Here is a 25,794-nt window from a genome sequence, read left to right on the forward strand (position 1 = left end):
GAGATAGAAATGGAACTCCACCGCTATAAGCCCAACTGTAGGCTAAAGGTTAAAGCAACTTAAACAGACTACGTGATGTAAAATTTGCCAGTAGGATGCATAGAAAGGGATCAGCTGATTTACAGGGAGTGTGGCCTGACTTCTTCCTGATACATCCATCCATCAATCTATCTATTCTCTTCAACTTATCCTTATCGGGGGGGCTTGAGCCTATCCCAGCTACCATCAGTGGGGAGGCAGAGTACACCCTTGGCTCTTCTTACTGATTTAAAGTGTAAAAGAGTTTTTTTGTGCATTTTATTTACACAAACAAAAAAACAAGAAAACAGCTATCACTCTATAATATTGCTCAGCATTTTCCTGTTCATGGAGTCTTTGATCAAATCCAACAGTCTGTTTGAAAAGCATTTTAATTGAGGTCAGGTTAGACCGCAGCCTGTCAGAAAGACTCAGCCTGGACATTTTGTTCCTACTCCCCAGTCACAGAGAAAAGAGACCTGTAATCTATGCGTGAGCTGGTGACTGAAATTCACTCATTCTGGCTTCAGAAACATTTGCAGTAAAGTGACTTGCTCTGTAAATTTGGGGATTTATCTGTATTATTCAGCTGTTGCTTCCATCTGTACTGTTGAGTGATCTGTTTTGTGACTAGTGTGCATTACGAAATGCTGGAAAACCCTTGAGACAACAGGACTTATTACAATGCATTTCTATAGACTCTGCAAACATGGCAGAGCACTCCACTGTGCTTCTTAAAAAGTTTGTGAACAAACGTAGGATTTTAGATTTTAAATTCAAATTGTCTCAGCGAGTCAGTACATTATGTGACTGTAGCATCGAATTCAGGATAGGACACGCAGTCTACTTCTGCATGGAGGAGGATCTGTTGACTTAAACTGATCTAGAGTGAGTAGAAGCTAAACTCTGCCCTCTCCAACAATGTGGGCGGTTGAAAGATGGAAGAAATGTGTCACTGCCACCTCAACAGATGCCTCTGCTGATAGTATACCTTCATGAGGAGGAGGTACTACTTTGCATAGGCTTCAAATTACCTTAACGAATATTTGGAAAAAACAGTGTAAACAATGGGTTTTTTTTCCCTTAATTTATACGTGAGGAAGTGATGATTAATAGCTGCATATGAATGAGGAAAACCTGTTACTGCACATACGAGCGCTCTGTTGAGGAGGCAGGAGGAGCAGGGATAAAAGATGATACTGCTGTACTGTTACTGTCTTCTGGCTCAAGGACTGAGTCTGTGTGAGCGGCGCTGAATCACTAGCATGCCCACACAGATCACATCACCCAGGTACAAACTGAACGATGCTGCCCTTGGAAGAAGTCATCTCTTTTGCTCTTTCATACTCATCGATTGTACAGCAGCCATGGACAGCAGCACGCTGCATTAGTCAGGCGAAAACCACTCAAAGCACTGTGTTTTTTAGCGCTTTTACCTCTTCTCCTTTCTCCCAGTGCTTGACTGCCCGGCGTTGACCCTTCAGAGCTCCCGTAGCCTTGACGCCCTGTCCGACCTTAAGCTGCAGCGCCTGGAGGCCGAGCTAGAAGGGGCGCGGCACGAAGCCCAGGGGGCGTGTCAGCGGGAGGAGGAGCTGAAGGCAGAGTGCGAAAGACTAAAGGACGAGATGAGACAGCTGCAGAATAGCCAGAGGGTCAGTGTTGGCTTGTTTTAATCTGCTAGGGAAGCATTAGGAGGCTTGTGCACTGTCAGAGAAGCAGCAAACAAAAATACATTCTGGTCATGCATCCCCTGAAATGTCCTTGGAGATTTGTGATAAGCATTAAGAGAAATGAAAACTCTATTCTCCGTCCATTAGAGGAGATTCCTGCTGAATAATTCATCAAAATCCCCCATGACCTTTAAACACAGTCATTTTTTTTATCATTTAATGCCACGATTTTGTCTTTAAATAATGCATATCTACAGCTAATTAGAGTGTCCATAATTGATATTTATATATCGCAGTGTATTAAATGCAATGTGCATGATTTATATACATAAAAATAAACCATATCTGCAGTTTGCCTCATATTTAGAGATCCCTGTAAAGATCTCACTGTTTAGTGGCAACCAGGGGTGGAGTCAAGGGGGTTTGGGTTGCTAGACATTAGGAGTCTACTTAGGTACAACAGGTAAATACTATTTTCTAGCTGAAGTCATTTTAGCGAACCGTCTCTTCACTAAGTAGTTGCTCCATGGCTGACATATCAGTGCAACCACCCATTAAAATTCTCTCATGACCTTTAAAAACAATTGCGAGAGAATAACCTGTATATCTACTGCCTCACGGTGTGCTTGTACATGTCAGCTGTGTCTGCACAATCCAATGAAAACAGCGAGAGACAAAAATTAAGCATGCAGTTGGCCACAAATGAAATCCAAAGGACATCAGCGTCTGTGCTATGCCAATGTACATAATCTCTCATCCTAATCAAAGCTGTAACAACTGTCTGGCTTCACCACCGGACCAGAGAGCAATCGGGCCAAGTCACAGAAAGCTGGTGAACACAGTAAAGCATTTAGAAGCTTAGAAGTCAGATAATTCCCTCAGTTGTTATTGGTGTCAGCCAAGACCGCATCACAGAATGCTATTCTTCTATCAAAGAGTAAAGAAAGTCAACTTTCTGTCTGCGTCATATCTGTGATGGAACAGCATGGCTAAAAAGGTGGCATCCTCCACATACGGAAGCTGTAAAGGGTACCACACATAAACCACACACTGTATATAAAAATGGACTTAGATTCAGAGTCTGAAAAGTGAAGCCTAGTCAGAAGTGTCTTAAAACTGCAATCTCTCTAATGGCCCACAGGGGGCGACTCCTCTGATTTTAAATGAGAAATCTATTTGTATACAAAGACATCTATGGAAAAGCTACCCATAATCCCTTGATTCAACCCCCTGCTAAACAATTTCTTGAGGAGTTTGTGGGCTCAGTAGCTGATATGTATTTTGTAAATGATGGTCCCCATTAGTGTCCAGAGGTCGATAACGCTCAGTTTGATGCTTAAGAAGAAAGGAACTTTGCAAACTAATGGCATGGCAGCGGTGTCCATATCTTACATGCAATATAAGCCAAGAAAACCACCACATGTAGTGCTTGAATAAATAAATAATAATGGCACAAGCCTTTTGTTTTTATGGGTACACATTCTCTTAGCTGTGTTAGTGTCAAACAGGCTTCAAATAGACTCTTGCTGTCAGATTTTTTTCCCCAATATTCTACCAGCACCTGCATGCTAATCTAATTTCATGCTCTACTTCGGCAGGAAATGACTCCTCCGTGCAAGCAGTGTGATGTGGAGTGGATAAAGAAGGTGGGAGATGAGCAGTAAGTGACCACGGCAGATCTCTGGGAGGGGAGGGGGGGGGGACTAAAGCTGATGAAGTAAATCTGAGGAGAGATGGATGGAAAGGAGGAAACTTAGTCATATGAGGAAGGAAGGATACTGGTTAAGAAACTCAGAGGAGGCAACAGTGAATATAAGAAGACTGATGCGAGGATTAGGAGAATGCTTTCACCAGGAGCTGCTGCTCATCTGTATTTTTACTCTCCCGCCGTGATGCGCTCAGGCCGACCTCCGGGGGCCTCGTTAGGCAGTAGATGAGCTCTCCAGCACAGCATTAATACAAGGGTATTCACGTTTGGACACGAACACTGCATGTTATGTATTTTCCGCTGTGTGTGCATGAAACTTTAAACACACAAACAGTGGAGTTAACATTTAATCAAGGAGGTTTGGAATGAAATTAGCCTGAGCAGCAGGGGGCAGTGTAAGCACAGCGTTAAGACTCCTTTCAGTCCATTTCCTCCTGTTTATTTAATAGAGACCCAGTTTTATCTTTGCATTTGTTCTTTTATTTTTATTTTATTTTTCCTCACATAAGCCATCGTGATAAATGCAGCTGGGAGTATTCATGGCCCTGCCTGTGTACAACCAATGAGAGAAATATGTTTGCAACTGAGGGGGCAACAAAGTAGCTTTTTTTTTCTTTTTTTTAATAACCCCCCCACAGATTGTCCCAGGCATTGCATGTTTACAAGATAGAGGAGGTAAGGAAGAAAAAAAGAACGAGAAAGAATGACAAAAAAAACCACATCATGTTGGGCAATTGACTCCCACACAGCGAAACCCCAGAAGTGTTTCGATGGGGTTCAAACTGAAAGTAAATAGTTTGCCAGCGAAGACAGTCTTAGTTTTTAGCTTTTAACAAGTGTGTGGTAGAAGCCTACTGCTTTTTCCAAACCTTGGTCACCTTTTGGTTTTACTCAACAATATCACCTACTCCCACTGATATGCCGCTACTTGGTTTCCTTGTGCTTTTTCTTGTAATTGGGCTCATTTAGTGTAAACTGCACAGATTGATAGAAGAATTTTAGAATAGAACTGAATAGAATTTTGTATGTGCTGCGGAGGATATTAACACAGCATCTTTGGCCTTCTTATAATCTAGAGAGCAGCATGTGTTTGAGTTTAATTAGCTTCCCTGATATTTTTGTAGTTGTTGTAACCAGTGAACGATTCCATAAATTAATTAGCACCTTTAAATGCAAGAAAAGTTATGAAATCACCTTCCGGCAGTGCAGCCGAGTTAATTTTGCCATCCGTTAGTTACAAGATGTATCTGTTTTTGTCATGTTTCGTTTTTTTTTTTAACCACTTCTCACCTTTCTGATCTTTTCCAAGTCAAAATTTTCATGATCGCATTTGTGGACTTTCGTTTGCCTCACTCATGACTGATAATACGTGAAGCAGCTTGCCTCACCAACCACAAGCCACACTGCAGAGACGCTGGTAGGCACCTGGCAGTAACCCCCCCCCCCCCTACACATCACATACACACGTACACATTATGCTATACTATACTATGCTAATGTACACAGAGAGAATGACTAATTCATCTTCAGCTTTGAAAACGTGAGAGCTGTTTCCAATAAATCACAGCATAATGATTTTAAATTCAAGCGGAATTCCCGTTTCTTGTTGGAAATTCAAACAAGTAAAAAAACAATATTAACCAAATTCTGCAATGAATTCAAACTGGATATTTATATTTTTTAGTACAGCTTGCGGGTATCTGTTTATTAATTTCTTAATGAAAAATTAGACGCATGAAACACAAGTGTTTGCTGGTGCAAACTGTATTGTTAGCATCGCTGCAGCTTGGCGTGAGAACTGTTTGACACCTCTCTTTGTTTAGCTGAAAGTGCTTGAAACATAATGCAGAAGTACGTGTGTGTGTGTGTGTGTGTGGACTGCAGAGTGTAAAAAGCCCCCACCACAATTCAGTGTCTGTTAAACACCCACCCCTTCAGCGAGGTCCGAATTCTAGTTTCCCCATTTCTTCTAAGCGCAATAAATATCTTTATTTATTTGTTTATCTTTCCCCGAAACTTGGCCGCACACAGTGACAAGAAGTTTACCGCCACATCACGTGGACTACCAGGTATCTGCGTGTTACCTTCCGCCTCACGCCAGGTCCATTCTGTGAGTGGTTGAACAGTAGCAGCAGGTTTGAAAAACACGTTTTCTACCAAACAGAGAGGGTCGGCGTCCACGGGCGCGTGCGGTGATGTCTTTTTTCTCGAAAATGTCTAATCCAAGATCAGATGTGAAAATCAGCCCACACTCGTCTCCCACACAAACATATACAATGTACATACCTCTGTTCCTGATCTATTCACTTGCACGAGTCTTTTATCAATGCTGTATCAGCATTATCACACCCCTCCTACGTACTGTAGTGTACATGTTACAGTATGCACACATTTACTTGCATGCAAAGTGGAGAGAGAAATAAATATAGGTGCGAGCCAAAAGGAGAGACGTATGCTGGCAAACATGTGCAGTAAGACACAAAAGCACGCACAGGTCCTGGTTTCACAGAAAAAAACGACGCAGTTTATTAGTGATTAAATGCTTCGTGCACCCTTGCACTCAAGTGCAGGTGTTCACACATGGCCGCGTGACTTAGAGGTGTTGCATTCTCACCAAAACCGTAAGACAAAGATTTTCAAAACGCACAAAATTGAAACGTGCGATAACACAAGTGTGAAAAGGAAGGGGTATGCCAATCTAAAGAGAGAATTTCACTATATACATCTGCATTTAGAAATAAAGCGCCTGAGAGCCAAGAGCCACCTGAGAGTACCGAGGAGAGGAAGCGAATACACTTTATCAGCCCTTTGGCAATATTGATATTGTACGTCACGCTCCACCCACCATGCCAGTAAGTAGCGTAAATGTTTGTTATTTTCCTACGGATGCACTGAATGTATCTGCGTGTTTGTGGCCGTTATTTATCCAAAGCCACAATTAGGATAAGGGTGAACTTTGACCTTGATTCAGCTCAGCATTAGTATCGGGTTCCACCAACTCGTACCACAAAGAAGACGTTATTTGTAACATGGAGGGGGCTGAAGGGGTTTGATACCACCACTCTGTATGAGTCACAGCTTTGGAAAACTAGGTGGGCCTCCAACACAAAGCCAGCTACCCAGTGGAAGTTATGACTTCTTTTTTATTTTTATTTTTTTGTGAGCTTAACTGAACCGAGTTCCCTGTCCTTACTTATTTTGTGCCAGGTGTTAAAAATATGCCAGGATGCAGTCCTCTGTTGGCATGGAAAGCATGTTTGTGCGTACACTTTTTTGCAGATATCTTTAATAGAATACAGATATAGCAGTTCAGAGGATGATATCAGCACAAACATATGTTTCTCTAATACATTCCCATGTAGCAGGATTACGCATGCAAGTGGGAGGGCTCAATTAAATTAGTGCGCGGGAGTGCCAGAGAACATATTTTTAATTTGACAGTGTGTTTTATTAGCTGTGTAGGACGCATGCATGTTTGTTCTTTGCTTCTTTTTTTGTGTTGGTGCTGCAGTTGAAGTTCAACTCTGTTCCTATTCATGCAATAGAAATCCCCAGTACATACAGATGTGTCGTTTGCAACTTTTTATCTGCCACGATCTCTATGGAGGAATGAACTGAGTCAGATTCTCATCAAGGGGCTAAATTTGCAGTGCTTTATCAGATCTGAGCCTGGCAACAATTTGGTGCCCGAGCACAGCAAGCATCTTTCTTCACGCTTTCCTGTCTAACTGACTGTTCATATTTGCAATCACGAGATGTTTGAATTTTTTATTTTTATTGTTTTCAAGTTTTGAGAACAAAGCAAAGACTGATAAATGTGCCCCGCTGCGACATTTTAAAAGATGCAAATTCACGTATCCTTTTGTGGAACTAGTGATAATGGCAATTTCCTCTAAATGCAAGTCTTCATATAAGAAATTACTCAAATTAGTAGATTAAATAGATTATCTTGGCGGATTTCACGTTAGATTAAGGTTTCTGTCTTGCAATAAACATGAAGAAATGAGTCAATTTCAGATCAAGACTGTAGAGTTTATAAAAATTGGTGAGATAAACAGTCTTATCAGATCTGGGGCTATTGGTAGTGACTAACTACTAAAGCTGCTACATTCTTGTTGAACAAAACTCCTTATATCATGGCATCTAAACTGTCAGATAAATGCTTACAGTCTGTAAAGTGATTATTTTTCATATCCACTTGCTTAATACTAAATGGCCTCACATGAATTGATATTGCAGGGTTCAGATCAGTTTTTATACTAACAAAAAAGACAAAGTCATCTTGTTGCTAGGGCTAAAAGACACACAGCCTTGTTTACGCTTCTTGAAATAGAGATGCTGTAGTCCGTATGGCCTCTCAGAGCCATGACACATCTTGAAATGGTGTGATTTTATGCACTTCAATTATACACCATGACATGAGATCTAAGAATTCAGGCCTAGAAGCCTGTCAGTTCCTAATTTGCAGGTCCATGTCAGAGCTGCAGGATTCATTGAGTTTAAAGAGGAGATGCGTTTGTATTGAAGTTGCATGCATTCATTTAAAAAATGGTTCAAAGTAATTAAGATCAGTGGTGTATATTCGACAGAGATTTGACAGAAATTACTATGTGTGTGCAATCGTGCGGAGTTGTAACACCTTCTGTTAACATTGTGATCCTCTATGATTAAAAACGATGACGATAATGACACATTGCCTCGCTTTCTCCTTCAGGGTGAATTTGGCTCTGGCGTACACAGAGTTAACGGAGGAGCTGGGACGCCTCCGTGCGCTGAGCTCCAAGCAGACGGAGATCCTGAGGAAAGCCACGCAGGAGCAGGCTAGTCCAGGTTAGCATCGACAGTAAAAAAGCAAAACCCACAGCACAGCAGCACATGAAGCTCTTCAGCTGAGATAACTGGCTGTTACGCTGCACGGCCTTATCTGTAACGGATGTGCGTGTGCAGAAATGTGCGTGTACAGAAATGTGCGCGCTTCTTGTCACCTTGACATTTAAATGGAATTCCACATTAAAACGATTCAACATGTTTGAGTCACGCTAATATCAATATATTGTTGAAGTCGGCTTTATGTTTTTTATTGCACTACAGTCAGTTGTCTTCTTGTGTCCATAGGTGTGTTTTATCCTTTTTTAAACACTGAAGCTAAGTCACATTTTAGGTTAACAAGAGCAAATCTTTAGAAGCGCATATTGATTAATTATCTTTAGTTTAGCTTTTATTTTACTACCAAAAGAACAGACAGATTATAGATCACAATTTTATTAATTTCTCACATAATTAATATAATTATTTTGTTTTTGTAGCTGTTGCTTTATAACTAGTGCAAGGATTTTAACAGCTGTTTTTTTGCTTTTTTGTGGATGACAAAATTAGCTTAATTTACATCGTTCCAGAAACAAGAATGACTTGATGTTTAATATGATAAATATAATCTTATTATGCTTATAATTTAGATAATATTTAAATAAACAGGAACAGTAATAACTATTTTATTTTATTTCTAGTAATTACAAATATTTTTTTTTTAAATCTGAAGTAAATGGTCTCAGTCTACTTTTGTAATGTCAGTTGCTTATAACCAATTTTACACAACTGCAGAAGTACAGCATTCCTGCAGAGTTTCTGCCTAAGGCTTTTATCTTAAAAGCCAAATCAAAGGCGAGGCCACCTAGCACATTTAAAGAACACGCGGGGTTCTCGGTACAAGTCGTGCAGTCACACAAGCTACCCAACCTAGCAGCTTGCCGGCTATCAATAGCTTCCTTTGTAACACTGTAACCAGAAAATACAGTTTTTGTCTTTATTCGGACTCTGCATTCATTTATAAGCTAAGCATAGCCATATTTGGCAATAGTAATGCACTTCAGCACTTCATTTGAATTCTTATAGGAAATCTGTACAAAGGCCTTCACACACTATAGCTGTTAGAGGTCTCACATTTTAGCTTTCTTTCTAAGTCTGTTCACACTGTGGTAATAAAAAAAGTACTTAGTGCTTGAAAAACAGTGTGCAGAGTGCTCTTGTATGGCGCTAGCCTTCTCGATTTGAAGCAGTCGTTTCAAAAGTATTTCCCCTGTGAGTGTTTAAGGGTGCTATTGTTATCACTGATGCATCAAAGTCAAAGTACAGTTTGCAGTTTACCACTATGGTAGTCGGTTCATGTAGAAAATTTTTTAGAAGAGCTGTCATGTAAGTTTTCCGTCAGCAAAAGTTACGTAGAAATGACATGTTTATAAATGATCCAGGAAGCAGACAGTAAATATAAAAAAGTACATTTACTGACATGAAACTACAATGAGATGGATGATAAAGTAGTATTTACGTTTAAATCCTAAAGTAAAGTTTTTAGCTATTTCATTGGAATAAATGTCCTTCGGTGTAGGTGCGCGTAAAAGCACAAATAATTGATATAAAAGTTTTATATAATCAGAGCTCTTAAACATTGAAACACCTAGCTAAAATCTATTTAAACACATCACGTGGACATTTTTGCTCGTTCCATTCATGTGCCAGAAAATAACTACTGGTTGTGATTTGTTGCAGCTGTTTTCTCATTAAAACAAGTAAAGATAGGAACTCACACAGACACGTTGTGGAGTAAAACCTAAAAGTGCTAAACGCTGGCAACACCTTTCTCTTCCTGTGCGCATATTCACACACATAGCTAATGTCTCGCAACTGTGCATCTACTACCTACCACAAACCAAAAAATACCACACAGACTGACAGTTTGTAAATGCTACAAACTGGAAAATAATGTTTAAAAAAAAAAGCCTCAATGAATATGTGCACATTTTTACATAGCTAGCAGCGGGGAAAACACAGAAAACCCCAAGCTTCATCTGAGTTCTCCTTAAACCCGGGGCAACTCTCGCAAAGCTGGAAAAAGCGTCTTATATGCCACTTCTGTTTCATTAGTTGCAGGATTGTGCGAGGGATATGATTTCCTCCTGGATATCTGTAACGCAAACAAATATTTTTCATGAATTGTTAAAATATTCAGGGAGGTGGGAATTTGTGAGGAGCCATTAAATTTCTCCTGGGTCAAGTCAAGTCAAGTTTATTTATAGAGCACATTTAAAAACAACCAAGGCTGACCAAAGTGCTGTACAGTAAATACAGATAAAAATACAATAGAACACAATTTCGTAATAACACCTCGCTGATAAAAATAAAATAAAAATATATAAAACAAATAAATTAAACCTTTCTAAAAGCCAATGAAAAGAGGTGAGTTTTAAGAGCGGTTTTAAAAGTTTCTAGGCTTTTGGAGAGTCTGACGTGAGGAGGTAAACTGTTCCACAGTCTGGGTGCAGCCACAGCAAACGCCCTCTCTCCCTTTGTCTTTAATTTATACCTGGGTGTTGTATGAGTTAAGGAAAGTAGTCCCATTTGACTGTGTTTTTCTCATTCAAAGAGCGCCTGAGAGCACAAACGCCCCCTCCCTTTTTACACCTCAACCAATCAGCCATAAATGATGTTTCCTCTTTGAAATGGGAAGTGGAGCTGAAGTGGTGACTACAGGGCTGACTGACTCATCAGCATATCTTGTAATTACAGGAAATACTACAACTGTACTTGTGCAAATAAATCTTTTTTTATGAATATATAGGGGAACATAATGTGCATCTCTATTAAGTGACTATCATGTCATATCATCTGAAGAAAGGATTAGAGCCTTACAGAAATGTCATCTAATAAAATAATGGTATCATTGCCAAATAATGAGCTGTAATGAAAATGTTATCTTTATGTATAATTAAAGTGGCGAATCAGTTTCCTTTTCTTCACATTGCACCGAAAAAATAGTGGAACAGAATCATATAAGTGACTGTTTGGGAACAAAAGCTGTTGTAAGTGTGTACTCTATTATTGCGCAAGGCTAAATGTGCATTGACACTTGAAGACTTGTGTTGGTTATTGTATTCACAAGAGCCACAAGAAACACACACCAGTGAGTGATACGTGTTGTCTCACAGCTGTTGTTCGTTTTAAAGGTGTTACATGAGGTTTGGGTCAGGGTTCTATGCACGCCACTTCAGGTCTTGCACAACAATGTGTACCCGGTGTCCAAAAAGAAACAGTTATTTTCATGTTTAACACTTACATCACCACGGACTGCCATTTGGCTTTTTCTACCTTTAAAACCCGGAGAGCAGCCAAATGGCTTTTAGCTAAGCTTTAGCTTCAGCCAAGTGGAAGCTAAATTGGCTAGTCATTCATATGTATATTAGGTTGTTAGCTGGGAATTCTGGAGGGAGGGGAGTGGGGGTGTGTGGATGAGGGGGTGGGGGAGCTGCTAAAAGCTGTGAACTTCCTTTTGTGTTTCATCTTGATGCATTCTCAATCATCCAGGGAAATAAATCTCCAAAAGTCACCAACTTGGAGTGTTTCAGTTTGCCGTCTTAGGGAGAAATCAACACACATGGGTGTATGTCCTTTGTTGCTGAGATTTATTGATAAAAACAGTACAAAAAACCAACCATTTGTACACATATTTACAAATAATAATAAAAAGTGAGTGAGTACATTTCAACATTATACCAGTGGTCTGATTGATGCCACAATGGAGCAAATCGAGCAAAGACTGATAAGTTCGCTGCAATTTCCAGTGTGTGGGGATCATTGGTCACCAACTGCATCACGTGCTACAACCCTGGTCTACATATCACCGTTGATGAACAGCTTTTCCCATCAAAGACTCGGTGCTGTTTCCTGCAGTATATTGCAAGTAAACCTGACAAGTTTGGGATCAAGTTTTGGGTGGCTTGCGACCTAAAATCCAAGTACATTTGCAATGTCTTCCCATATCTTGGCAAGGACCCCAATCGTCCCACTGGGGAGAGACTTTCTGAAAATGTAGTAATGAGGCTGATGGAACCATTCCTAGACAAGGGCAGAAATGTTACCACGGACAATTTTTTCACATCGCTTTCACTTGCGCAAAAACGTCTTAGACTGAAAACCACCATCCTCGGCACAGTCAACAAGATTCGCAGTGAAATTCCTCAATCCACTAGTGGATTGGCTAGTCATTCATATGTAAATGTGGTGGAGCTTGCAAGAGAGTTGGCTCACTCTCATGTAGCTGAGAAGAAGGCAAGAAAAGAACAGTTGGACACAACCCTCCACACCTAGTCCTGGAAAAAGAGCCATGTGTCAGGTCAAACACAAATGCAAGAACAATCATGCCACTGTGCGATGTGTTCACTGCTACAGATACACATGTGGTAAATGCAGACTACAGATACCATGGCAGTGCCAGGATTGTGAGTGATTGCTGAAAATGTTGAAATGTACTCACTCACTTTTTATTATTATTTGTAAATATGTGTACAAATGGTTGGTTTTTTGTACTGTTTTTATCAATAAATCTCAGCAACAAAGGACCTACACCCATGTGTGTTGATTTCTCCCTAAGATGGCAAACTGAAACACTCCAAGTTGGTGACTTTTGGAGATTTATTTCCCTGGATGATTGAGAATGCATCAAGATGAAACACAAAAGGAAGTTCACAGCTTTTAGCAGCTCCCCCACCCCCTCATCCACACACCCCCACTCCCCTCCCTCCAGAATTCCCAGCTAACAACCTAATTTACATATGAATGACTAGCCAATTTAGCTTCCACTTGGCTGAAGCTAAAGCCTAGCTAAAAGCCTACCAGCCATTTGGCTGGTGGTGGGTTTTAAAGGTAGAAAGGTAGAAGCCTGGGACTCCTAGTGTTTTAAACAAAAACGGGGCTACCACTGTTCGCTAGCAAAAATGCTAGCAAACTACTGTTCGCACATGGTCTGAATGTTAGCTTGCAGACAGATTCAACACTACTAAAATATTTTTTGGATTGTCACCTCACTGACTTGTTGTGGATGTGTGTCTGTTTTGGGGTTTAAAAGTCGTAGCGAGGTCAGATGGCAAAGATCCTCGAGGTCGACAGACACAAATAACCAGTCAAAATCTGTAATTTATGTCACCTTTTGCGCAATGTAGTTCTTTTACCAACCAGCAATCTGTTTAATAAATCCAAAAGCAGATCTAAGTATGAAATACAGCTCTGTGAAAGGCTTGAGTCACCCCTCATTTCTTTGGGCTTTACTCGGAAAATGGGACATGGATAAAGCGATTTACTGACACGTGCAAACATACATGGGAATATAGAACAGAAGGCAAAAGCTGAATTTGTACACTTTAGAGCAATTTTTGGTTTGACTAACTTTATTCCTCAACACAGCATGAACTATTGGTTTCTTAATATTTCTTGAAGTATTCTTCAGGAATAGTTCTCCAGGCTTCTCAAAGGAATCCCAAAGATGGTTTTTTGGATGTTGGCTACTTTTTGTTTCATCCTTTGTCAGGGTGCTTTAATAATGTCGAAGTCTGGGGAGATCAATCAATGACTGATAGTGTTTCATTGTATGTTTTTCTATTTAGGTATGCTTTAGTGTGTTTGGGATTGCCATACTTAATGCATGTTGGATCAAAATACCTTTCTGCATTCATAATTTCATTACATAATCAAATGTGAAAACATCTCCAACACCACTGACTGAAATGCAGCCATAAAACTGTGGTTTACAGCTGGCTGTAGATGCTCACTATAGTACCTATTCCGTGATCTGTTTTCAGATGCTTTTAATCTGCTTCAGGTAATTTTTTTTAAGGACACACGACACACCATGCCAGGATATGCCTGGCTTGTAGTTAATATCTCTTTGAGAATCACCTTGCTGGTGCAAAATTAGAATTTTATGTCTGTCAAACTGTGTTACCTTTGGCCTTTTTGGAGATTTTTACTTTGTTAGAAGTAACAAAGTGCCTAAAGATTAAAAAAATTACAAATTGATTCTAAGTTGTTTGTCACATGTAGACACAACAATGGTTCGTGCTGTGAGTTTGGTGCCTTTTATATGCTTAACCGATTCATAGATCAGAGCTAAAACATTAAACCAAAATAAAGAAAGAAAACATTCCTCTGAAAATGGACAGAGAAAGGACTGGACTAACAGTGAGTGCAGAAAGCAGCCAATTTCCAAACTTCCAGAAAGCCCGGACAACATGGTCTGGCTCCTTGGAAGCAAAATAAAAAGAAAGTAGAGGTGGTTTAAGACTTTTGCACAGTGCTGTATGAAAAACAAAACATGAAAACTGTTTGAGTGTTTATTCCTACATGCCAGACATGAAGTAATCTGACAGCAGACTTGCAAGAAGCACTGGTTGAACGTCCAGTAAATAAATATATAGTGTGTACTGCAAAGTACAACTGAGCTCTGTGTATTGATTTGTGTTTTGTCCTGTATAAGTAACAGCATAAGTAGAGCTAATGTGTTTCCCATCATGCCTTCTGTGTGAACAGTTTTGGAGCTTCATGAGATAAAACACTATTCATCTCTTTCTTTGTGCACCGGTTGAACAGGCCTTAAAAGAATGTTGCTGAAGTATGTTTTAACTCTTGTCCATAGTGTGTAATGAATTATAGCATGTTGCTAAGATGCATGCAAATCTTGATTGGGTTTTTTTCCTTTTTGTTTCCTCAGTTCAGCTTCACTCTCCCATACACCACCAGCGCCACTCTCCAGTATCGCAGCGCCACTCGCCCATTCCACAGCGCCATTCTCCAGTCCCGCCTCCGCCGCACCACTCTCCTATTCAGCAGCGACGCTCTCCGGTGCTGCAGCGCCTCTCCCCGGACATGCACCGCCGCTCACCCCTGCTGGACGTGAACGATGGACCAGCCTCTTACTCCTGCCGACCACCCAGCCAGCACCTACGAGCCAGCTTTCAGGGTCGTCGTAGTTACTCAGAGGTTGCCGATCCCTCAGCTTACCAGTGCCCGCCCCGCTTCTCTCTGGACCCAGTTTCCACCCTGCCGAAACCTCGGCCCTACGTTGAGAGCTACGCAAAACAGCAGTCCCAACACATAGGTTCTCCCCACAGTAGACTGCAGCACAGAGGGTCCCCATCTCCCCATCAAGGTGGCGGAGGGGGAGACGGAGGCCATGACGAGAGCTCCATGCGCCACTCCAGAGAGATGCCATTTCCACTGTCAGAGGTGGCCCACCTTCACTTTGAGCCCCCTCCTCCTTCCACACCAGCCCCTCAACCACCACAATCCTCAGAGGATGAGGAAGAGTGGACCTGTCCGCATCCCATCAGCCCTCCGAGGACACTGGGCGTGCTCTCTGCTGCAGTGCCCAGCGGTGTCATGAGGGGCCCAGCGTCCTGCTCAGCCTTTCCCGTCCCTCAGAGGTCTAACACCCTCACCTGTCACCCGCAGCCAGGGTACATGTCAGCAGAGCATGCTCAGTCCTGGCCTTCAATCAATGTGAGTTTAAATAAAGTTTATTACATATATGTAAACCATAAACATTCAACCTGATGCATGTTTGCGTTACTTTAAAAACATTAACTAGCACTCGGTGTCAATTTTATCAGTGCTGCAGTTGTTGCAGACCCATTTTTAAAATTTCCACTAAGGGTAGCTTGCTCATGCTTAATCATCTTAAAGTCCGTGCCATAGTTCCTTTAAATGAACATTTTAAAAAATATTGAGAAATACATTTCTCAGCTTTCTTGTGAGAGACTAGAAGTTTGATACCAATCTTATGACTTTGCATTTAATACAGAGATGGAGTTAAGATGTGCTTAGACAAACTTAGCAAAAAGGGGGAAACAGCTTACCCAGGCATGTGTGAAGTTAAACCACATGCCTAAAAACAATCCTTCAGATATGAAAATGTACATATTTTAATTATTTAACCTACACAGAAAAAAAACAAATGCACAAATCCATATTAGGATATAATAAAGTCATCTAATCCTTACCAGGTAAACTTGGATGAACAGTAACACATGCTATATTACACCATGTCATTATTTATCTAAAGGAAGTGGAGGCATGATGATTTAGACTTGACCTGGGCAACCTGCAGTCATGTCCTCTCCATGCTTGAGTACTCTAGATAAAAGGCCAATTGTTCAACAGCTGAAGTTTAGCTAAAATTGGATCATGCAAAAGAACAATCACAGCAGCAAACCAACAAAGGAATGGGTGAAAAAGAAAAAAATAGTGTTGCAGTGGTCGAGCCAAAATTAACTGAATTGAAATGCTGTGGACCTTAACACACAGAATGACCTTAACATGAACTTAAGACCTGCAAGACCTTAACAGAGCTGTGCATAAATAAATACTCAAAAGACTCAGTTAACTGAATCATTGTTCTTTATAAAAGTGGGGGAAAGCCCTCTGAAAATATGAAGTCATGCATAAAATAATAAGGTTTCAGGTTATACTTGGTTTGTCATATACTTCTTACATAGTTTTTCTTGAATGAATAATAACATGGAGTAATGTCACATACTGATGTTCTTCTGAAATTATTTAAATAATTTTAGTACCAGATTATTTTTTTATTGTTGTCCTGATAATTAGTAACTGAGCTGGTCTGCTGTTTATTCTACTTGCACTCTCAAAGCACTTTGTTACACTGTAACAGCAACTCCAGGTTCAGTACCTTGCCAGAGGATATTTTGGCATGCAGACTGGAGCAGCAAGGGATTGAACCACCAACCTTCCACTTAGTGGATGTCCCGCTCTACCCTTGAGCAACAGCCACTGAATAAATGAAACAATTTCCTCTAATATTTTCCAGGTTAGAAAGATTATTCACCAAAACAGACCAAAACAAACTGTGTTCATGTGTTGTTGGCAGAACAAGTCCTAACAACAGTTATGTCACATTTGTGTTAGAGAAGAAAGACACCCTACATTTTGGTTAATTGACATTCAATTAGACGTGTTGGTGACTGTATTTAATTTATGATAGCACAAGTCTGCTTATTTCCCCCTCTGTCCACATTTTAAGATAAACTGACTATACCGAGGCGTATTTGTGGTGTTTATAAAGCCACAAAGTCCTCAGATGGAGAAGGCTGAAGAGAATAGATGAGTCAGTGAAAAGTCAGACTTTTACACATGAAGCCGCAGTTCTTTTCCGATTTCCTACTGACAATCTTGGTTTTCTTTAACCATGATGATGCACGTTCCTTAACCTTTAAAGGGAATCCACTGATTTCCCCCCCGACTACAGAGTGTTTACAGTTCCACGTTTGTATTATTGCATTTTCAGTGGGACAAAAATATAAAAAATTACCTCAAACTATGTCACATGAGTCAGTGTTGGCTAGGTGTGAAGATGAAACTACTTCCTTTTTGAGGGTAAAGGACAAAGAGTACGCTCTATCTAAAGTATAGATGTAACCAGTGTAACGTCACTCATTGTTTTATGAAATCCAGTTCTAAGTCATCATGAGTAAACTGTGGATCTGACTAAACAGCACTTGAAACCAGCAACGGAGACCATAACTTATAGGTTGTTTTTCATAGACTTCTATGAAATCACACTTCTTATTTGAAAAAAAAATATCACAGGAGTCACCCCCTGCTGGACATAAAAAGGACTACACTTCCACATTTGCAAGTATTTGCCTGTTTTTCGACATCCATCTTCTCGACAGTTTATGGGATGTTGGCTACAGAAGCTCCTTTTAACGTAGCTCACCTAAACTGTGGCTCATCACTGGATTGCAGTGGGTTCACTGGGTACTTTTGACAAGCAGAGAGAGAATGGGCTTAGAAACACACCACATATGATCTGAAAGCTCTAAATATAAAGGGGAGCTCTTATGCTAATATTTTTAATTCTTGGACTCTACTAGTGTAGCATGACTCACAATTTTACAAAAAATCTCATACCAGCTTTGGTGTAGTCACTCAGTTCATCCACTTCCTGAAACAAGCTGTTGTAACTGCCTTCCCCCTGCCCTTTCAGGCAAGCTTGCACAGCAGGTAGGTGGAACTATTGTGCTCGCAGCCTGAGCTAAGGATATCCCTTCTCTTCAAAATCATAATCAGCCAATAATAGCACTGAGAGCAGACTAAAGTCTGAGCTTTAGGCGTATTAGGATTAATTGTAAATCTGCTGGCCTCATTATTTGAAATATAATATCAGTATTCACTGCTGTAGCAGTGTATATATACAGTCCCAGGTACTACAGCCTCAGATGAGCAACTGTCATTATTTATTTCTACATACAAAAGTAGTATGTTGAAAACTAAGTACACGCTTACTGTTTCCATATTACATAGAATTAAGAGGCTAATCAAGTAATCAAATACAGGTATTTAATTGATCGTTAGCAAGTCATACAGCAGCTTTAACGTCAAGCAATCGCTCTGTGTATGACTTTTTCAGTTTCTCACATCATTGTGGAGGAATTTTGGTCCCCAGTGAATTCTTTATTATGTGGTAATATGCAAAACCTTAGTACTGAAAGAGGGCGTACTTCAGTACTTTTTCGTATGAGTGCATCAGAGAAAAAACTCATAGCAGGTCCTCTTTAGCGTTAAATCATGAGGATCACGATGTACTTAAGCAACAAAATCAACAAAAAAAGAAACTTGAAGCTGGTACTGATGTTAAGTCGCCCTTATTAAGAAAGCAAATACACATATTTCTCACAATTGTGAACTATTTTTTCTAATATATTAAATCCACCTGGGTTTACTACAAGTTTCTCTCTTTTTAAAAACATTTTGCGTAAGCCTGAATTGATCGCTTACCCTGCAATGATGAAACTGTGAATCTGCCTCCCACAGACTTACTAATACTATCCTGTGAAGTGAGTACGCTGAGGACTGCATGTGATTTGACCTGATAGTGACTACATGTCCATACCTCTGTGTGTGTGTGTGTGTGTGTGTGTGTGTGTGTGTGTTTTGCAGCTCTGGATGGAGACCGAAGAGAGTGACATGAGGAGCTGCCCTCTCTGCCAGCTGATATTCCCGGTCGGTTACCCTGACGATGCCCTCATCAAGCACATCGACTCCCACCTGGAGAATAGCAAGATATGATTGTCATGGCAACCAGCCCGCGCACATCTGCGCTCTCTTCTTATAGATTATGTAAGAGATTAGCAGACCTGGCTAGAGAGGAAGTCAAATGTACACAAACAAGCCATCCATTTAGGGTGTGAACCAGTTAGCTGCTGTATGTGTGACGCTATAGGTAGAGATGCAAAGTGGCGCAGAGGTTTATTTTATTTTGGAGGAATTTAAAAATAAGTCTACATGCAGAGTCCCTTACTGATTGCCCTTAAGACAGATCTGCCTGTATAATCACTGGCTCTGGTTGCTGCTATTTGTTTAAAAGTCTTGTTGTGCAGTGTTCAGGCAATTTAGGGTATTGTGTTGTCTTTTTTTAAATTATTATTATTATTCTTTTTTCTTTTTCCGCTAAAGTGTGGATTTGATTTAGCAAAGTAAATTGTGAGAGGCACACTGGCAGGTTCAGGGGCTCTGCATGCCAAAATGTTTGTCCAGCAGTAAAAGTTCAGGGAGCTATGGTGCAACTATTCTCACCACTTAGCTTTAAATATTCCTGCTTGGAAATTTTCTATCTCGCACAGACACACACATATACACACAGACGCGCACTGCAGTTTATTTTACAGAGGACCCTGCGCAGTAAGTGCCAAGGACAATGCCCTGGTAGAAGCTGGTCTAATGAGATGATCAGAGGGCCATACGAAAGCATGCGGGGAAAGTCGTTTTAAGTTTCTGACACCGAAGGAAGGAAATGCCAGTTTCACTTCTCTGAAACAAGGAAGTATGGCAGTTAAGAAAGTATAAAACATTCCAGTCTTTCATTGCATCTGCTGAGAAAAAAACTGACAAACTGGAGAACATGAATCAGAAAGGATGTCTGAGTGAGCCAGAAAGCTCCAAATTTTGTGTTTTGATATTGCCCTGCAGGGCGGGGCACCGATGAAGGTACTTTAAGAGGAGGGAAATTTTAGTCAGTATATACCTTTTATGCTTGCAGCCTGTTCAAATCGTATATTAGCCCTTTCAGTTAGCATAGTCTATACAATGTATCAGTTTTCAGTCCCTATATATATTTTCAATATGTAATTTACTATTTATATTGTCTATCTGTAAGGCAAAAAATATGAAGTTATATTTTTGCAAATGTCAACGCACCACATGTCTCATGCTGGTGAAAAAGAATCTTTCCCATGTGCTTACATGCTGCTACATACAGCAGACTCAAAGCTCAAAATCCCACCGAATGGGATACTTTCTGTACAAAGAATATCAACTGGGATTCTTCTCAGTCTTCCTCGAGATCTGACCTTCGTAAAAGATTGATGTCACGACTGCCCAGACCGCCCAACAAAAAACTAAAACACACAGCTGGTTGCATGAGATCAAGACATCTGACCTGCTTTGAAGAAAAAGTGGCAGGCTTTTTAGTGTACTATTTTTACTGTCTCAGAGATCTGACATCAAAAACACCATCGCCAATCAGCAAAGTTATCTCTCCAGGGTTTAAGCAAAGACGAGACTCTTCTTTTGATACATGTGTTTAATTTTTACCACAAGGGAACTCAAGATCTCTTTGTGGGACCTGAACTTTTTGAACACAAAAAGTGAAAACAAAAACAAAAAAACACAGTTACACTGATGTCAGCTAATCCGAGGCTTTCAGTTACATGTGCAGTTTCTAACGTTTGGGGATGTCCCTACAAAGCCAACCATGCATCTCAACCGGTTTGAAGTTACTGAAGAGAGGAACGCAGCAGATTAGAGCACACAGGGCAGTGACTGTGACCGCAGGATGATGATGGACGTGTACCATAATGTGACGCACTCTTGAGCAAATCACTGAATCACTGCAAACTCTGGATGCTTTGAGTTTCCTGTGAATGTTTAGAGGAAAGAGTTTTCCAAATGGATCAAAGAAGTACCAGTTTAAAGGATGACTCTGGTTTATTACCACCTGCCTCTTAATTTATCAGGTTTTAACATTTATTATTGGTTCTGATGACCCTGCAATCATCTGCTTCACTGCTGAAAATTCAAAAAATCTTACTAATCAATCAAGCTCTCTCAGTTTTCTCAATAATTTGAACACTGGCATTTTTTAAATGTTGCATGCAATAAGCTGACTTCAATTGATTACTGAAATTTATTTTTAAAACGTTAGCGAAGGACTCAAAAGTAAAGTTCTTAGGCATTAGCAAGCTAGTTAACTTATTAGCATACCACCAGGTTTAAATTTTAACAGATGTGTTTGCACTGCTGAGTTCTGCAAAGTTCATATTCTAACTGAAGAGGTTAAATCAAAGGTACTTGCTGGTAGTCACTCGGTGAAATTGGTTGCAAAACGGTATATAAGGCGCTACACCAAAAGCCTCCTCGTGATTGTCTTGGAGTGCAGGAGATTGCCGTCTTCGTCTACTTTGGATGGAAGACACAGACTTGTCTGTAAAGCTTTGCCAACTACTTGGTAATTGGTAGCAGAACTGAAAACTGCAATGCAAAACAGAGAATCAGGCTGTTTGCCTTCAAAGTAAAATTTGCGTCATTTGAAACGTGTCGGTTTCAGTGGTAAAGTACAGCTTTTACTTTGAAGGCAAACGTTCTCCGTTTCTGTTTTGTGTCGCACTTTTTCAAGTTTCGTTACTGCTAAGTGGTTAGTTAGAGAAGTTGGCATCCTCCAGTGACCACAGCAGTATATTAGTGACCAAAGCAATCACAGGGAGGTTTTTGTTGAAAAACCCTCTTTGTGATCGACTTCCACTGACAACAGCAAGCAACGTCCTGCATACACTCGCTAATCGATCTGGGGATGTAAATGTTTTAGTTAGTGACTCTAATCTGCCGGTCACTGTGCTGATAAACGTCTTCAGCACTGTAAAATTAGAAATTTGATCCAAAACAATCACATCTTTCAAATCCAAATGAAGTGGATCTGGTGCCTAAGCCTCACCAACAAGCCAGCAAACCTTAAAAACTGCACCAGATGAGACTCAAACACATCTACCAGCACACCTTACTTTTGCATCGGGTGACTCATGATGCTTTTTTTTGCTGTTTTAAAGTGGAAATTATAACTCAGAAAAAGTCACCATCCACTGCTACAGACTTAAAATGCTTAAGTGTTTTAAATGTAGTGCTGAAGATTTTTATTTATTGATTATTATTATTATTGGCATTGCAAGAGAGCAGAGCAAGGTTAGAAAGTCATTATGATAACAGTCACTCAGCATTATCACACCTTTTTCAAAATGTATTTAAATAAAGAAAGCATGCATATAGTACACATCTGGAATCTCCAACGAGCGGCAACACAAGCTGTCGTCTGAGCTCATCTTGATTGTCTAAAAGCTTGTCGTAAACAGGAATCTATTACACTTTAACCTTACCTTCCATTTGACGTGAGTGTGTTACAAGCTGTGGTTCTGTAACTTTGTTACTTTTGAATTTTCTTGATCTAAAACTGAATGTAAAAAAAACCTGTCTGATTTACTTTAAATGCTCTGTGTTGTTGTGTCGTTTGCATGAGGTGTTAACAGGGGTCTTTCAGCGACGAGGTCATTGTCATCTTGTAGTTCAAATGCATTCCATGGATGATTCATTTTCTTTCTTTTCTTTTTAAAATAGGAGCAAGGTGGGGGGGAGAAGAGAGCTCTATTTAACACCTCTGCTAACCAATTTCCTGGGGGAAAACCTAAAAACTATTAAGAATTTCACAAGAAAATGGTCAGGTTCAGAGAAGTTCAAAATGAGTGCATGTAGCAGATTTCCTTAATTCTTGCATAAAATTGATGACAGCTTGTGTTTCCTGCCCAGTCTGATTCTTAAGAACCGGGAGGTGATTACAAACTTATTGATGCTAAAAAAAGAACTGAATTAAAATAAACCAGAATTGTCCTTTAAAACTGCATCCTGAGGTTTACAGTAACTTCAGAGCAGTTCTTGACCATTAAATCGAAGAGGGCTTTCATGGCTCCAGAGTATTCTATATACTGTCTGTACAGTTTGTAACTATATCACTCTGTGTACAATATTTAAAGCTGTGTATAGACAGAATTTTTGCAAGTGTGTAATACTAATGAAACATGTACTCTATTACTCAACAACTTCAAATTGGAGTGTCTGTAAATCAGTATATACACATAATCCTAATCAACACCACACTAAATATGAATTATATGTGAGTTACATGCCAGTACTACCCTACAACTTTACTCACTACTTACTTTTACTCACTAAGTAGCGGTACTTTCTATATTCAAGTGATATCCAAAAACACGGTTGCAGCTTTCAGAGAAAAACCTGTGTTTGTCTTAAAGTTTCGGTCCTTACAGAAACTTTTTGACACATTTTTTTCCGACTTGACTGATAATTCAGCAACGGCACGAGAATCAAAACATGCACAGCTGTTTGTCTTTGTGGAGGAAGATGATGCGACGTTGCATCATAAAGTATTTGTGCAGCAGTAGAAAACTGCAAACCAGTACAGTAGTACATGATAAACTTTAATGTAAAGGGGACCTATTATGCTTATCCTTTTTTTTTTATGGGATAGTGGATGTTCATCTTTAAACGTGACCAAAGTTTCAAATAATGAGGTCTGTGTAGGTACAAGAAATCCCTTCGAGCCGAAAGCTCAGGCATTTCAGCAAGGCACCTTTAGTTTTTGAGGGGCAGCCAATCAACAGAAAGCTGCTTTAAAGTGTGCAGGACAGGATGTAATGGCATCGTTTCAGATAGAAGTCCAGTATAAAGTGAATTTTAATGAAGGGTCAATCATGCAATGTTACTCCAGTAGAGTCCAAAATAGCATAATATGTCCCCTTTTAGTTAAAACATGATTAAATCACTAAGATGTGTACTTTTTCTTACGACTGAGGACCTATGTTGGCTCAGAACCAAAGAAAATAATTTCCTGTCGTTTCAAAAACTGAGGGTTTGCTTGGCAGGTAGTTCATGTCATGTATGGGAAGATGCTGCACTGTGGTTCATGCTGTCTTGTGCTCAACCACAAACGTTTTGGCCAGCAGCAGCGGTGCAGAATGATCACACCCTGCATGAGTTCACAATGCGATGCACACGGATGTTCACACAACAACACATTCGCGCATGTACGAGCCGCCCCGAGGCCCACCGAGTGAAGTTTAGGATCGCTGGTTCAGGGTTTTAAATGTTTAATTTCTGGTTTTTGTTTCCACCAGCTGCCATGGTTTAAAAAGTCAACGTCAAAAGCTAAAATCATAGCGCTTTCTTCTTATTTCTCGTGTTTTAACAGCAAACTGGCTCCTTTGGTTTACTCAGGAGACTAACAAAGACAGACAAAAAGATCAGCTTTGCCAGCATTAAAGATTAAATAGATTTCTTTGTCATGAAATCTCAGTCTAAATTTCTTTCAGATTTACTCAGGAGACACATAGCTAGGTCCAGCAAAGAGCTGCAGCTGAAATCAAGTCAGTTTTCTGTTCTCGTGTAGCTCCACTTGCCCATGAGTAACTATGTGAGTCAGGCTGTCTAAATGCGAAACCTTCATTGCACATGGAGACCTCGGCACTAATGAACTCTCCGCAACACTAATGAGAACTAATATTTATGTGTTTAAGTAATGTGTGGTGGAGCAACACTGCTGGCATTCAACAAGTTTAATGAACACAAAGAAAACAACCACAGAGCCACACAAAGAGACTGCTTTTCTTTCTCCATCTCAATCTCTCTGTTTGTAAATATTCCACTAAATAAACTGAAACTTGCACTGAAATGAAGTGTGATCGTGCTTCTTTATGCTCGCACCGTGATGTCATTTCCTCAGCTCCATTTCACATCCTGTTTTCGTTGACCAGTATTAATTTTAGAGCTCCAGTTGCACATTGGAGCTACAGGTGTTGTGAAGATAAACTGCATGTTTTTCTGCGATACAGAAAAACCTTCAGAGGTGCAAATACTGCTCTGGAATTTAAAACTATGATAAAATAACTGTTTTCTGTGTAAAAAGCAGTTAAAATGTAGACACAAAAGTGTAAATTATGGCTTTACATAAGAATGCAGCTAAACTAGAATAGAAATTAGTATTTAAAGCTTTAATTTCTTGCAATAGAACACAGATTTCCAACAAGTATGTAAAAGGAAGCATGAATATTTGTTTTAGAATAACGCAAACCTACTGAGCATGAAAGACCGCGTTCACCTCTTGGTGCATGTTGTGCCTGTGATGCACGCTGTAATGATTTTATATCCTTGAAACATGCAAAAGGTGCATAAACACAAACATAAGCTGTGCTGTTGTTGTGCTTGACGAGTCCTTGAGAGCAGAAATTATGCTGTTAGTTTCAGTCAGCAGAGAAGCTGTTTTTGCTACAGAGTGAGCCGAGATCATTGCGAAAATACATCGCACCTTCATCACCGTGTAAGACCTCTCTGATGTTGTGGGTACGACACGCTGCAGAGGATCAACTTAAAAAGAAATACACTGACAGAGACCTCAAACAGTTCTGTCTCTTAATGTGATGACAGCTGATAAATTGT

At 40.1% G+C, this 25,794-nt stretch overlaps 1 protein-coding gene across 1 annotated transcript in view; it reads left to right on the plus strand.

Moving 5' to 3' along the window:
* tbkbp1 (TBK1 binding protein 1) overlaps positions 1-25,018 on the plus strand; it is an 80,575-nt gene extending 55,557 nt beyond the window's left edge. Inside the window, exons 7-11 of the mRNA XM_080873875.1 lie at positions 1,474-1,670; positions 3,287-3,348; positions 8,111-8,226; positions 14,933-15,720; positions 19,180-25,018. Coding sequence (XP_080730001.1) covers positions 1,474-1,670; positions 3,287-3,348; positions 8,111-8,226; positions 14,933-15,720; positions 19,180-19,308 — 1,292 coding nt within the window. The 3' untranslated portion in view covers positions 19,309-25,018. The remainder of the gene's footprint in view (positions 1-1,473; positions 1,671-3,286; positions 3,349-8,110; positions 8,227-14,932; positions 15,721-19,179) is intronic.
* The last annotated feature ends 776 nt before the right edge of the window (positions 25,019-25,794 follow it).

Source organism: Rhamphochromis sp. 'chilingali' (genome assembly GCF_963969265.1).
Source record: "Rhamphochromis sp. 'chilingali' genome assembly, chromosome: 22".
In the NCBI taxonomy this organism is placed as follows: Eukaryota; Metazoa; Chordata; class Actinopteri; order Cichliformes; family Cichlidae; genus Rhamphochromis; species Rhamphochromis sp. 'chilingali'.